Here is an 11709-nt window from a genome sequence, read left to right as displayed (position 1 = left end):
TCTAATCCAATCTCTGAAACATACTAAAACTTCCAAAGCATTGCTTCCCAATGAGTGGCGGGTGTCTCCAAGTTGTTGTCTTGCTTGGCTAAATGCACCCTCCGATGCAACAGTAGAAATTGGTACACTCAGCACGTCCCAAGCCATAGCGAAAAGAACAGGAAATTGCTTTCCATTCTCATGCCACCATCCCAACGGTGAAAATTCCTTTGTGCGAGGCTCTTTTTGCTTCTGCAAGTAGAATTGAAGTTCATCAATGTTCCTGCTACTGGTTTGAGTGTTAGAAAATGTAGAAAAAATATTAAAACTATCAAGGCCTTCTTCATCATCCACAGTTAGCAGAAGTGGTACAATGCATAGTTGGATTAACATTGCCTACATTAAGAGCAGCATCATCAATTACATTTGCATAATAATTATATAATTGTTGTAAATATTCATTTAGCTTGTTCATACAAGTATATAAATCTGGGGTTTCAGTTGGTCCAATCTCCATATAAGTATATAAAGCATTCATTAATTGGTGACAATCAGACATCTTAATAGAAGGATTTAAAACAGCACCAATTAAGTAAATCGGAGGAATTGGAAAGAAATATTTTTTGAATTTTGCTTGCATTTTTTCAACAATATCCCTATATTTTTCTTTCTTCTTAAATTCAAAGAGTAGAAAAGAAATTTCAGCTATATGTACTAAAGCCATAGTAACAATAGGGTAATATGCTCCAGAAAACTCAACAGTAGCTGTATAAAATTTATGTAAAAATTTAACAACATCATTAATGACCTCCCAAGTACCACTTGTTAGCATACGGTTTGGATCAGTACAATGCGCATTAGCAACTTCAATTATTGGAAATCTATATTTGTAGCAACATTTTAAAAATATATATGTATAATTCCATCTAGTAACAATTTCGTCTGGCATGAATCTGGGTTTAAGGTTATACTGGACACACTTATTCTTAAATTCCTTTATTCTAGATTGTCTATTATTTCCTTGAATAACACCAACTGCTCTTCTAACATGAGTAATCTCAGTCGAAAATAAATCAAGGCCACTTTTAACAATTAAATTATAAACATGACATGCACACCTAACATGAAAAAATTTCCTCAAGAGGCGGTTGCAAATGCAGTTTTAATATTGAAATTGCGGCATTATTGTTAGAAGCATTATCAAAAGACATACACAATACTTTTTGCTTGAGATTATAAAATTCAACAACTTCACAAATAGTACTACTTATAAACGTAGCAGTATGACTCTGATCTTCATCATATCTAAAAGTGATAATACGTTTTTGCATACAAGTAGTATCATCTATCCAATTACATGTAATTGTCAAATAATCATTTCTATTAACAGCATGGCCAATATCAGAAGTTAGAGAAACTCTACAAGGAAGGTGGCTAAACAAATAACGTATGTATGTTTGATATTGTCCATGAAGTCTAAATATATCAGCTCTACAAGTACTTCTAGGGATACCTTTAAATAAAGGATTGTAAATCCTTTGAATATACATAATAAGATATGATGAAGAAGCAAAAGAAAAAGGTAGACAACCCAAAGCAATCATTTTTGCTAACTCCTCACGATCCTTCATTTTATCATATTTCACTAGACCTCCAGTAGTGGGGTTAAGAGTTGTTTGATTTCCATCACCATCAGCGCCCCATTCTATGGGATGCTCAGTTCTCATATGTCTACTAAGCGTCTCAGTCCCCCTAAATTTCCTCCAGTCAAATGTTTAAAATCACATTTACAAAGTTTGCATTTAACTCTATCAGTACCTTCATTTCAAAAAAATTACAAACCTTACTTCTTTTTCTATGATTAGTAGTCGGAGCCACAGGTGGTCTACTTCTAGTGCCACGACCACCACCCCTTGTAGCAACCCCAATACTACCAACTCCAACACTAGTAGGTGTAGCTGGTATCTCATCTTCCATTCCTATTTCATTATCTTCTATTCCAAAATCTTCTTGTAATTGTTCATAATCTATATCTAAATTATCATTAGGCAATGATTCGGAAACATGTGTAAATTATAATCGGTTATTACTATTACTACCAGATGCTGAAGGACTATCTCTTTTTTTATTTCCCCTACCAGTAACTCTTTTACACGCTCTTTTAGCAGCATTAAATATATTGTAAAAATTAAAGTATAAGCTAAAATTAAATATGCAATTAAAATAGTAAATAAGAGAAAGAGTTGGAGGGAGTGCACCGAATTCGCCAATAAATTGAGAACTTGATTAGGCAATCCCGAGGTTACCACGAACAAATATCAAGCAAGTATTTCAATTTTGAACTTCAATTGTTCAAAGTTCAAGCTTCAAATTCCGAATGACAAAACACGATAAATTAAATTCAAAAAGAGAGCCAAATAAAATTAGATTGAAGACTTGAATTCTTGCAAATTGGAGAATGAGAGAAATTGAGATTGAGAAATGAGTAATGAGTGAAGAAATGAAGGGGGGGGGGGTATTTATAGTTTTAGAGAAAGTTAGTTTTGTAAATTGAAAAAGGGTTAAAAATTAAAAAAAAAAGGCTATTTGTGCAATTTTTCCGTTAGGCAATGGACCAAAACATGGTCTGACCGTTGCCAACGGTCTGTGGGGCCCACAAGTCAGAAAAATTAAAAAAAAAACTAGTCGTTTGAACTGGGCCGGTCAACCCGGTAAGAGTTACTGTTCACTCTACCGGGTTCAACCGGTTCTGGTTACCCGTTTGGGCCAGATGAACCGCACAAACCCCCCAAACCCCCTACCCAGCCCAGCCCCCTATTACCGGGCCGGTCCAGAACCGGTCCAACCCAGCCTGTTTAACACCCTTAAGTAGACCAGATGTTGCTGCTTCAGATGCCGTGATTTCATATATTTTTTTCAGTCTTCCACAAAGATGCCTCTGTATTATGTGATCCGGGTTCCACCTTTTCTTATGTGTCATCATACTTTGCCCGTTATCTAGATATGCCCCGTGAGTCTCTTGTTTCACCTGTTCATGTATCTACTCTAGTGGGCGATACCGTTGTTGTAGACCATGTGTACCGGTCGTGTGTGGTGACTATTGGGGGTCTGGAGAACTGAGTGGATCTTTTATTATTATGTATAGTGGATTTTGATATCATTTTGGGCATGGACTGGTTATCTCTGTGTCGTGCTATTCTGGACTGCCATGCCAAGACAGTCACATTGGCTATACCGGGTCTGCCACGAATTGAGTAGCAAGGTTTGACTGATTATGTTCCCAGTAGAGTGATCTCATTCTTGAAGGCCCAGCGTATGGTTGGGAAGGGATGTCTTTCGTATCTAGCCTTTGTGAGGGATGTCAGAGCTGAGACTCCCAATATTGATTTTGTTCCAGTTGTGAGGGATTTTTCTGATGTGTTTCCTACAGATCTACCGGGCATGCCACCGGATAGGGACATTGATTTTGGTATTGACCTGGTGCCGGGCACTCAGCCCATTTCTATTCCGTCGTATCGTATGGCACCAGCGGAGCTGAAGGAGTTAAAGGAGCAGCTTCAGGAACTCCTCGATAAGGGGTTCATTCAGCCTAGTGTGTCACATTGGGGTGTGTCGATTCTATTTGTAAAGAAGAAGGATGGCACTATGAGGATGTGCATTGATTATAGGCAATTGAACAAATCAACAATTAAGAACAAGTATCCTTTGCCTCGAATTAATGATTCATTCGACCAGCTTCAAGGAGCGAGGGTGTTCTCCAAGATTGATCTCCGTTCGGGTTATCACCAGTTGAAGATCAGGGACTCAGATATTCTTAAGACAGCTTTCAGGACCCGATATGGTCATTATGAGTTCTTGATGATGTCATTTGGGTTGACCAATGCACCAACAGCGTTCATGTATTTGATGAACAGCGTGTTCCGGCCTTATCTCGATTTATTTGTCATAGTCTTCATTGATGATATTCTGGTGTATTCGCGTAGTGAGAAGGAGCGCGCGGAGCATTTGAGAGTTGTGTTATAGAGATTGAGGGAGGAGAAGCTTTATGCAAAATTCTCCAAGTGTGAGTTTTGGCTCAGTTCAGTAGCTTTCTTGGGGCACGTGGTGGTATTCAGGTTGATCCGAAGAAAATATAGGCGATTCAGAGTTGGCCCAGATCGTCCTCAGCCACCAAGATTTGCAGATTTCTTGGTTTGGCAGGCTATTATCGCCGGTTTGTTCAGGGGTTCTCATCTATCACATCGCCCTTGACCAAGTTAAATTAGAAAGGTGCTTCATTTTTATGGTCGAACGAGTGTGAGGAGATCTTTCAAAAGCTCAAGACAGCTTTGACCACAGCTCCAGTGTTAGTTTTGCCATTAGTTTCAGGTTCATATACCATGTATTGTGATGCTTCGAGAGTGAGTATTGGTGGTGTTTTGATGCAGGAGGGTAGAGTTATTGCTTATGTTTCTCATCAATTGAAGCCCCATGAGAAGAACTACCCCGTTCATGATTTGGAGTTGGCTGCCATAGTTCACGCATTGAAGATTTGGAGGCATTACTTGTATGGTATGTCTTGTGAGGTGTTTACTGATCATTGTAGCCTCCAGCACTTGTTGAAATAGAATGATCTCAATTTGAGGCAGCGGAGATGGTTAGAGTTGCTTAAGGATTATGATATTACTATATTGTACCATCCAGGGAAGGCCAATGTGGTAGCCGATGCTTTGAGCCGAAAGGCGGTAAGTATGGGGAGTTTGGCATATATTCCAGTTAGGGAGAGACCTCTTGCAGTTGATGTTCATGCCTTGTCCAATCGGTTCGTGAGATTAGATATTTCGGAGCCCAGACGGGTATTAGCTTGTGTGGTTTCTCGGTATTCCTTATATGATCGCATCAAAGAGCGCCAATATGATGATCTGCATTTACTTGTCCTTAAGGACAGAGTTCATCATGATGATGTCAGGTATGTGACTATAGGTGATGATGGTGTGTTGAGGATGCAGGGTCGGATTTGTGTGCCCTATATGGATGGACTTTGGGAGTTGATTCTAGAGGAGGCACATAGCTCGTGGTATTCCATTCATCCAGGTATCGCGAAGATGTATCAGGATCTGAGACAGCATTATTGGTGGAGAAGAATGAAGAAAGACATTGTGGGATTTATAGTTCGGTGTCTCAATTTTTAGCAGGTGAAATATGAGAACCAGAGACCGGGTGGCTTGCTTCAGCAGATGGATATTCTCGAGTGGAAGTGGGAGAGGATCACTATGGACTTTGTTGTTGGACTTTGAGGAAGTTCGATGCTATTTGGGTGATTGTGGATCGGCTGACCAAGTCCACGCACTTCATTCATGTATGTACTACCTATTCTTCTAAGCGGTTGGCAGAGATCTATATCCGGGAGATTGTTCGTTTGCATGGTGTCCCAGTTTCCATCATCTCAGATAGGGGCACTTGGTTTACTTTGTAGTTTTGAAGGTTTGTGCAGCGAGAGTTGGGTACTCAGGTTAAGCTGAGCACAGCTTTTCACCCTCAGACGGACGAGCAGTCCGAGCACACTATTCAGATATTGGAGGACATTTTGCGTGCTTGTGTCATTGATTTCGGAGGGTCATGGGATCAGTTTCTACCACTTGCAGAGTTTGCTTATAACAACAGCTACCAGTCGAGTTTTCAGATGGCTCCGTATGAGGCTTTGTATGGGAAGCAGTGTAGATCTCCAGTTGGTTGGTTCAAGCTCGGTGAGGCTAGGCTATTGGGGACACACCTGGTGCAGGATGCTTTAGAAAAGGTGAAGGTAATTCAGGAGAGGCTTCGTACCGCACAGTCGAGGCAAAAGAGTGATGCTGACAGGAAGGTTCAAGACGTGTCTTACATGGTTGGCGAGAAGGTTCTTTTGAAGGTTTCACCCATGAAGGGTGTTATTAGATTTGGAGAAAATGGGAAATTGAGTCTGCGGTTCATTGGGCCTTTTGAGGTGCATCAGAGGATTGGGGAGGTGGCTTATGAGCTTGTTTTGTCACCCAGCTTGTCGAGTGTGCATCCAGTATTTTAGGATTTCAACATGGTTCAATTGGATGATGATTTGACTTATGATGTGGAGCCAGTAGCTATTTTGGGTCGTCAAGTTCGAAAGTTGAGGTCAAAGGATATAGCTTCGGTGAGAGTGCAGTGGAGAGGTTGGCCCGTAAATGAGGCTACTTGGGAGACCAAGCAGGAGATGCAGAGCAGATATCCTTACCTGTTTGAGACTTCAGGTATGTTTCTTGACTCGTTCGAGGACGAACGTTTGTTTAAGTTGGGGAGGATGTGACGACCCGGCCAGTCATCTCATGAGTTATCGCTCTGTTTCCCCCATTTCCGCTTCTTTATGCTCTGTATATCCATGTTATGTGGTATCGGGTTGGTCGGATCGAGTTCGGAAGGGATTTGGTAAGGTTTGAGACACTTAGTCTCTTTAGAGTGAGTTTAAGTTGGAGAAGTCAACCGGATGTTGACTTGTGTGTTAGAGGGCTCGGATGTGAGTTCTGATGGTTCGGTTAGCTTCGGTAGGTGATTTTGGATTTAGGAGCATGATCAGAATGAGTTTTGGAGGTTCGGAGTAGATTTAGGCTTGAATTGGCAAAATCGGATTTTTGGCGATTTTCGGTTGATAGGTGAGATTTTGATAAAGGAGTTGGAATGGAATTATGAGAGTTGTAGTAGTTGTGTTGTGTCATTTGGGACGTGCGTGCAAAATTTCAGGTCATTCAGACGTGGTTTGGTCGGATTTTTTATCAAAAGAGGAATATAGAAGTTTTTGAAAAATTAGGCTTGAATCCGATGTGTTTTGGTTGATTTGATGTTGTTTGAGGTGTTTTGAAGATTGGTACAAGTTTGAATAAGATTTTGGGATATGTTGGTGCCTTTGGTTGAGGTCCCGGGGGCCTCGGGTGAGTTTCGGAGGGTTGAACGGACCATTTTGAGTTAAAGAAAAGTTGCAGATTTCTGTTCAGCTATTGCAGGTATTTTACTCTTCGCGTTCGCGAGTAGACCCTCGCGTTCGCGAGTGGACCCTCGCGTTCGCAAAGAGTCAGTTGAGGAAGGTGGAATTTAAGTTTTCGCATTCGCAAGGATGGCTAAGTGTTGATGCATCGCGTTCGCGGGGCAGCATCGCGTTCGCATAGAAGAAAATAAGCGACTGAGTTTCAGTGGATTTAATTCTTCGCGTTCGCGATAGGTGGAACGCGATCGCGAAGGCCTGCTGGAGTAAAGCATCGCGTTCGCGATGTGGTGGTCGCGATCGCGAAAGAGGAATTTGGTCAAGGTTATTTTTGTGCTTCGCGAACGCGAAGCTTTTACCGCGTTCGCGAAGAAGGATTTTTAGGTCTGGGCAAAAGGTTTAAAAGGTCGTCTTGTCCGCGAATTTGGGGTTTATTTCTTCCATTGTTGGTCGTTTGTGGAGCTATTTGAAGGAGGTTGAAGAGGGATTCAAGGGGAATCACTTGGAGGTAAAAATTTTGGACTTAAAACTCGATTCTATTGTGAAATCTACCTAATAAATCATAGAATCTAAGCCTAAAATTGAGGAATTAGGGCTTGAGATTAAGAGACTTTAAATGAGAATTTGAGGGGTCATTTGGACTCCGATTTCAGTGTTCTTGGTATGTATGGACTCGTGGGAGGATAAAGATTTCGTTGATGTAATTTTTATCGAGTTTCGAGACGTGGGCCCGGGGTCGGATTTGGCCAATTTCGGGATTTTGATATTATTTGATTGTTTTCGCTTGGGCTTCGTTCTCTTAGCATATTTTGATGCTGTGATTCTGATTTTGGATAGATTCAACGCGAGTGGAGGGTCAAAGGCGTCGCAGAGTAGTATTTTTACCGATTTAAGGTAAGTAACCATTATAAATCTGGAACTGAGGGTACAAACCCGGTATTTGACTTGTTTTGATAAATGCGGTGACACACATGCTAGGTGATAGCGTCCGGGCGTGCACCGGTAGGGATTGTGACTTGGTCCATCCCGTAGCGACTATTAAGCCGCATATTTGATTTGGAATCTTATATTATTCTGTACTTTAGTTATTTATACTGTATTATGGGTTGTATGTCATATTTGGGGCTTTGTGCCGACCTGTTGAGACCCTTAGGGGCATTTTTACTGTTTTTCCTCACTTTACTTGTTGAAAACATATACTCAGTCATGTTTTACCTGTTTAAATATTTAAAACTGGTTTTATCATTCCACTTCTAATTGTGAGGCATGTTTGGGCTGAGTTCCCTAATTTCTACTGTTGTGCCCGAGAGGCTGTGAGGTTAATGACTGAGAGAGGTTGAGAACCTAATAGTGAGGGTATTATATGTATATATTATGGACCGGGCTGCACGCCGCAGCGATACCTATATGGATCGGGTTGCACACCGCGGTGATATCTTTACTGGATCGGGCTGCACGCCGCAACGATATATATATTGGATCGGGTTGCGCGCCGCAGCGATATGACGCTTGGGTTGTAGGAGCCCCTTCGGAGTCTGTACACCCCCAGTGAGCGTAGTCGACTATAAATTATGGATCGGGCTGCACGCCGCAGCGATTACTATGATTTCTATTATTATGAGACATTAATGAGCCTGAGTATTGAGAGTAAGTACTGAGTGACGAGAGTGAGTCACGAGTGACTGAGAGGCTGCTCGAGAGGCCATATTCTGAGTGATACCTTGCCCGAGGGGCCCAGTTTTGATATTTTCACTGATTTCACTCTTCTTTTAAAAATAGCCTCCGTTGAAAACTTGCTAAGTATATGATTTCAAGTGTTTTTAAACTTAAATAGATGATTTTACGTCTGAACTGGTTTTTAAACTGTGAAGTTAACCTGTTATCCTGTTGCTTATTTAGTTATATGATTTTTAACTGCTCGTCACTGCTTTCAGACCTTATTTACTTTAGTTACTTACTGAGTTGGCGTACTCATGTTACTCCCTACACCTTGTGTGCAGATCCAGGTGCCCGAGTGGCAGAGTGAGGGTCCTCAGATGATCCAGAGGTTGCTGAAGATTTCAAGGTAGCTGAATGGCGTCCGCAACCCTGTTTTCTCCTTCTTATCTTGTTCTTTTCCGCATTTTCTAGACTTATGTCGTATCAGACAGTCAGTTATGTAGTAGAGGATCTAGACTCGTGACACCAGATATTTGAGGCTGTGTAGTTTTCATGTTTATTTGACTTCCGCATATGTGATTGTGTTTTAAACGCTTATTATGAAAAAATTTAGTATTTAAACCTCTGTTAGAAAACGGTTTTATAAAAGGAATTTGTTGTAGTTAATAGTTTGGATTAGCTTGCCTAGTAATGTAATAGGCGCCCTCACGATCGGATATTTGGAATCGTAACATAATGATAATTATATTTGTGAAGACATATGTCATGTACTTAATGGATTGACATAAATACAATGCGAGTAAGTATTTAAGATGTAGTTCCGCACCAGTGTATTATTTGCTCCCTTCGACCAACATCCCAAGAACTTATATGATATAGAGAGACAAATCCCTAGTCGATAACGTTGACTCTACTTTGACTTAAAAGTCATAAGACCTCTTTTCACTTGGCTCTAGTTTATTAACATGGCAATATGGCTTATGCTTTGGATAGAGTGGGATCCACAGTTCCTCTTCGCAATATGGCTAGAGATATTTATGCAATGGACCAGAGATATTTTCTTTCTTTTCTTCCCTTATTTTCTTTTTTCTAGGATTTTCTTCATTAGGACCACTGCCAATTGAAAATCAGCTCATTCAACGCTTTAGTACTCTGTACTTACCAAACAAACAATCTAGCACAACTGGTGTCAATGGAGTACTCGACAGCAACCATATTTTCACAGCTCTCTTTATTTCCCCCAAGATTTCAAACAGAAAATAGAGCTTACCCATTCAAGCCATGGATGCAGAGAACTTCCCAACCTACCCGTTTCCAGTGTCACAAGATGTATGTTCCTGGTGTGTAATCAGTATAGTTATCTTTTCTTGTGTTGCAATTTTCAGATTCAAGCATTTGTTTAATAACTGTAGTGTTCGTGTTCGCCTGTTTACACCTTGATATACTAAGATTTATGTTGACTTATGCAGGATTTGGCACGTCACCAGAATCCACAGCAGCCAAACATCTACACGACTTTTTCAACTATATTGCTGTTAAAATTGTTGCTGCACAGCTTCAGGTTCAGTGCGTCCTCCTACTTAGCAAATAGTTGTAGAGCAATGCATCTCATAAGCATGTCTCTGTATGCCTACATATAGATACAAGGATATAGAACAAAGGTGAAGTATAGGTTGTTTTCTAGATTTTAATTTCGATGCACAGACATACAAATAAATTTTTACACTAACTGATCACACAAAAGATGACATTATCCATAAAAAGTTGGATTAGTAACCTGAAAAATAAGACAGATTTCCTACTAAAACAGATTAAAATGCACTAATAGTAAAAATTCTTTACACTGCCTATAAGTTAAATCCCCTTAAAACTAGTCATTAACAAAAATTTCACATGGCAGAGCTACAATCCTGAGGCGTACGAGGAGCTGAGGGAGTTTCTGGATAGCCATCCATTGAATGATGGGGATAAGTTTTGCGCGGATTTGATGAGGGAATCCCCAAGACATAAAAATCTAGGTACATCAACAATTTCCAAATTTTATTTGCTTACTACGATTCTTGTTTTCCTGTCTAATATTACTTATAATTTATAACTTGATAGGAACAGAAAGTGGTCATTTCTTAAGATATTCAATCACATCCCAAAAGGGTGTTGTAATTTCTAACACATCCAAGTCTGTTTCTGCAATTAAAACTTTATCAACTGCGTAATTTTTCTTGCCAAGTTTTATACAACGTGTCGAAGTCCTAACCTTTTTTCTTAAATGTATGGGAACTTGGTGTCTCCTTCTTCCAGCTTTGCGCATCTTAGAGGTTGGCTTACTCTCTGGCCTCTTTTGTTCTCCCTAGTTTGTTCATGATAGCAATTAATGACAGCAAACTGATTTAGATATATCTTCGTAAAGGTTCGATCAGCATATTGTAAGGAAGATTTTGAATGGGATAACTTGCAGCGCTTAGCATCGAAGGTAAAAGATATCTTATATTCACTGACGTGCATATGATTTTTTTAATGATCACTCTACTTTAACCTGTAGCCACTTCTATTCTGTGTCTTAGTTGTATATGCTGCATCTGTGGATTTTGCAGATGGTGGATGATTCTAATAAAAAGCTTATGATGGATTATATCGTAGATACAAGCTGCACGGTAGACGGAAAGCAAATTTGCTAGACAAACTCCTGAGCATTCTTGATCAGGGTGTATGGTATCATATTATAATTTGTATTTAAAAGACAGATTTTTAAGATTTATAGTACCCCAAGATGAAGTGAACCACAACCACAATATCCTTATAGATTCTTGATGTGTTGTATCAAACTGAAAAATATAAACTTGTTTATAATTTATACTCCTGACTACTCTAATCGTCAATATATATAGAGGTGTGATGGTTTACAATATAATGCGCCAATTGTCAAAATGACCAATGAGTCAAGTACATGTGTTTTCACTTAACTTCATGTGCCTGTATATTTCACATTATGTCCTATAGCCTTCTAATGTGCTCTTTTTCATCAAGATCATTTGGCTGCAAAATTCAGCCAAGTATGAGCAGATATATGTGTAATATTTTTTGCGTGTACATCTGTGTATGTGAAA

At 39.9% G+C, this 11709-nt stretch overlaps 1 protein-coding gene across 1 annotated transcript; it reads left to right on the top strand.

Annotated features, from left to right (window-relative positions):
• Positions 1-9596: 9596 nt before the first annotated feature.
• Positions 9597-11489, top strand: LOC104236086 (chaperonin-like RBCX protein 1, chloroplastic). Its single transcript, XM_009789950.2, has 6 exons — positions 9597-9945; positions 10075-10166; positions 10506-10623; positions 10904-10920; positions 11013-11075; positions 11197-11489. Exons 1-6 carry the CDS (start codon positions 9798-9800, stop codon positions 11278-11280), a joined length of 522 nt encoding a protein of 173 aa, XP_009788252.1. The 5' UTR covers positions 9597-9797; the 3' UTR covers positions 11281-11489.
• The last annotated feature ends 220 nt before the right edge of the window (positions 11490-11709 follow it).

The sequence above is a fragment of the Nicotiana sylvestris genome, chromosome 2 (assembly GCF_000393655.2).
Source record: "Nicotiana sylvestris chromosome 2, ASM39365v2, whole genome shotgun sequence".
Classification (NCBI taxonomy): domain Eukaryota; kingdom Viridiplantae; phylum Streptophyta; class Magnoliopsida; order Solanales; family Solanaceae; genus Nicotiana; species Nicotiana sylvestris.
The sequence above is the reverse complement of the archived record's forward strand: the minus strand, read 5'-3'. Positions and strand labels throughout refer to the sequence as shown.